Here is a 3,269-nt window from a genome sequence, read left to right as displayed (position 1 = left end):
CCCCCCCACCACCTCACCACTCCACACCACACACACACCACCAAGCGACGCGCCCTGCACGCTGCACGCGCATGCGACCGACAGTCGAAGGGTACTCGTCGAGCGGAAAGGTTGTCGCAGCCGGCCAAAGCAAGCGAGCGTGCCGGTGACCTCCCATCAGTCGCGACCGTGACCCATCCCCAGGAGCAGGTCGGCCCACAGCGCCGCGCATCTCAAGGTCGCCGACTCCACGGCCGTGCTCAGCGCCACGTCAGAGGTAGGTCAGCCCGCAGCTCAGTGTTCAGCCAGGCTGTCATCTCACACGGGCTGTCATCTCGACTCTCTCGACTGTTTTTGACGCCCGACCGCCCCGCTTGCAGGTCATGGAGCAGCTGCCGGACGACGTGCTGGTGATGGCGATGCAGTTCCTGGACGTGCCGGACCTCCTGGCCTGCCGCCTCGTGTGCAAGCGGCTCGGCGTCCTGGCCCTGCACCGGGACGCGTGGCGGCACCGACGCCTCGGGGACGCGCGCCGCGAGTGCGTGTGCCCGGTGCTGCGCCTGGCGCCGTGCCTCGCCGTGCTGCGCGTCTCCCTGCCGCCCGCCCGCTGCCCCGCCGAGGCCTTCCCGGCCTCCAAGTGCGCCGTGACCGAGCTCAAGATATCTGCCCAGTACGACAGCGGCGTCTACCAGGCCGAGGCGCTGATCCGCCGACAGGAGCAGCTCGGCCGCCTGCAGCGCCTCGATCTCTCCGAGATGTTCGCCGACAGCGAGACGGTGTTCGTGCTGCTCGAGAACCTGGCGGCGATGCGCGGCCTGGAGAGCCTAGCGCTCAGCATCCTCACCAAGCCGCCGGGCATCGTGAGCTACAGCGTGCCGGCGCCGTCGCTCCGGGAGTTCCGCTGCAACCTCAGGGCGGATCTGGCGACCTTCGTGGACTCGATCCTGGCGGGGCACGCCGCCACCCTCCGCGCCGTGCACCTGCTCCCGCGGGTGGGCAGGCCGATCCCCAACCCCAGGCCGCTCGAGTCGCGCACGGCGGCGCGGCTGGCGGCCCTGCCGAACCTCTGCGAGCTGTCGTGCGACAGCCTGCCGGGGATCGAGGCCGTGGCCGCGTGCGAGTCGCTGAGGGAGCTCGCGATCGTCGTCCGGACCCACGAGCAGCAGACGGCCGCCGCCGAGGGCGCCGCGGAGCTCTTCCGCCGCTCCGGCCACCTCCGCAGGGTCGAGCTGGTGTACGTCGACCTGGACGACGCGGGCGCCGACGTGGTCCTGGCGCCGGCGCTGGCCGCGTGCGGGAGGTCGGGCGTGGAGACGCTCGTCATCAAGCCGTGGGCGCGGCCCTTCCCGCTGCGCCCGCTCGTCAGCGCCCTGCCGCGTCTCCGCGCGCTCCGCCACCTGCAGCTGGACGTGCAGCCCGCCGCGCTCCTGCACGCCATCCGCCCCGCCACGGCGCCCGCCCTGCGCACCGTCGACCTGGGCGCGCTGCGCAGCGTGTGCGCGCACGCCTGGATCCACGGCAAGGCGGTCCGGGCCGTGATGGCGGCCAACCCCGCGCTCCACATCCGGTTCGCGCCCGTCAAGGCGTACTGCGCGCGCAACTCCTGCGCGTCGGCCTGCGTCCTGCGCTGCCACGGCCAGGAGCTGCGGGACCTCGCGACCCCCGGCGCGCAGGTGGGCCTTTACTCCCACGACCCTGACGACCGATGCTCCAGGACCCACGCCACCGACTGCCTATGGATCCGCGTGCCCTTGTGAGAGCTTCAAATTCGATGTAAACGTAAACAAAGTGGTTTCCTGGCGACCTTTTTCTTTGTGCAAGTGTTCTCTGTATGCCATGTGTTTCAATGAGGTGAATTATAAAGGTGTTTTTTTGTATTTTGCGTCCTTTAATACCCTTCTTTCATGTGTGTAAGCGGAGCAAGCTGTAATCATTCGTCGCGGAGAGGGAGAGAGGGGGGAGTGAGGTAGCGGATGAGAGGTGAGGGGGCAGTGAAAGTGAGGAGAGTGGCTGTGTGCTGCGCAATAAGCAGGGTGAGCGGAGCAGAGCTGGGTGAGGGGTGTCGCGTTCTTTCTCTTCCTGGAAGCGGCCGCCCGGCCGGCCAAAGCCAGAGAAGGCACTGGGCAGCCCTGTGCGCGGGACGCTTGTCTCGTCTCGTCGCGTCGCGTCAGTCGAAGGTCGCTCGTCGAGGGAGAAGGTGTGTTCGCCTGACACTGACAGACGACTCGAGCTGACCCGCTGCTGGCCCTCTGTGGCTGATGCGACTGTTTTTCTCCGATTTCACCCGTTCCCAGCTCGGCGTCGCCGATCGACCGCACCGTCACAAATCATCAGCAGCTCAACTTTCAAATGACGGTGAGTCAGCGTCGGCAGCGTGTAAAAGGGGCACGTCCACAGTAACTGTAGAACGCCGTGGTGTTCGCCGGGTAGCATGCCGGGGCCGGGCGCGGCCTTCTGCTAGGCCCTTTCATCTAGTTTATTCTGTACCACCTGATTCTTGCGTGCGGGCGGGTGGCAAACTCGCAAGACAAACTCGCAAGACACGATACGATCTACCCTTGTCAAGGATTCCTTGTTTAACCTCCCCCCTCCCCTTCCCCTCGGCTCCCTCTCTCCCAGGGGAGGGGGGTCTTTACCCTACCCTACCCGAATCCTGTACTTCTCACACTCTTGGCGGTTCGTACTCAACTGCTGGTTCCGTTTTGTTTTATTTCGATTCGTACACCGCGGCCGCGCTACGTCCCTACTTGTGGCCACAAAATTGTGGCCACAAACCCGGCGGCCAGAGTCAGCTTAATCCGACCCGACTATAGTACACCAATTTTCGGGTAATATGAAATCCAAAGCCTTCAGGGTGTAACCAGAAGGTAAGAACATGCTCTGCACATAGTCCGTAACGAACCGGAAGGCCCCGGATGCGTAAAAACGAACGCAATGGGGCCCAGGGAGCCCCAAACACGAAGAGCAGCTTTTGAATGGATTGCCTAACCTCCAGGCGCTCTCAGCCACAACTCATCCCAGGGTCACCCACTCACTGGGTACGGCCGCGGGCGTGCAACGAGTATGTTCCGCGGGCCCACCTACCCTCCAGGCGCCCTCATCCACAACTGGGACCTCAGCCACAACTCGTCCCAAGGGTATCCACAAATTAAAAACAAAGTGCGGGGTGTACGGCGAGTATATATGGCGGGCCCGCCTACCTACCAGGCGCTCTCATCCACAACTTGGCCGCAGCCACAACTCGTCCCAAGGGTACTCACAAATTACAAACAAGGTGGGGGGCGCACGGC

The 3,269-nt window shown here is 64.7% G+C and overlaps 1 protein-coding gene across 1 annotated transcript; it reads left to right on the top strand.

Annotated features, from left to right (window-relative positions):
* Window positions 1–12: 12 nt before the first annotated feature.
* LOC127749907 (uncharacterized) lies at window positions 13–1,856 on the top strand. Its single transcript, XM_052269935.1, has 2 exons — window positions 13–256; window positions 360–1,856. Exon 2 carries the CDS (start codon window positions 363–365, stop codon window positions 1,734–1,736), a length of 1,374 nt encoding a protein of 457 aa, XP_052125895.1. The 5' UTR covers window positions 13–256; window positions 360–362; the 3' UTR covers window positions 1,737–1,856.
* Window positions 1,857–3,269: the final 1,413 nt, after the last annotated feature.

Source organism: Frankliniella occidentalis, unplaced genomic scaffold (assembly GCF_000697945.3).
Source record: "Frankliniella occidentalis isolate FOCC.00 unplaced genomic scaffold, Focc_3.1 Scaffold106, whole genome shotgun sequence".
Classification (NCBI taxonomy): domain Eukaryota; kingdom Metazoa; phylum Arthropoda; class Insecta; order Thysanoptera; family Thripidae; genus Frankliniella; species Frankliniella occidentalis.
Note: the sequence above shows the minus strand (reverse complement) of the source record. Positions and strands in the feature narration are given on the sequence as shown.

Excerpts from the sequence above, each read along its gene's own strand:
- LOC127749907 (XM_052269935.1), top strand. The coding sequence starts at position 363 with ATGGAGCAGCTGCCGGACGACGTGCTGGTGATGGCGATGCAGTTCCTG.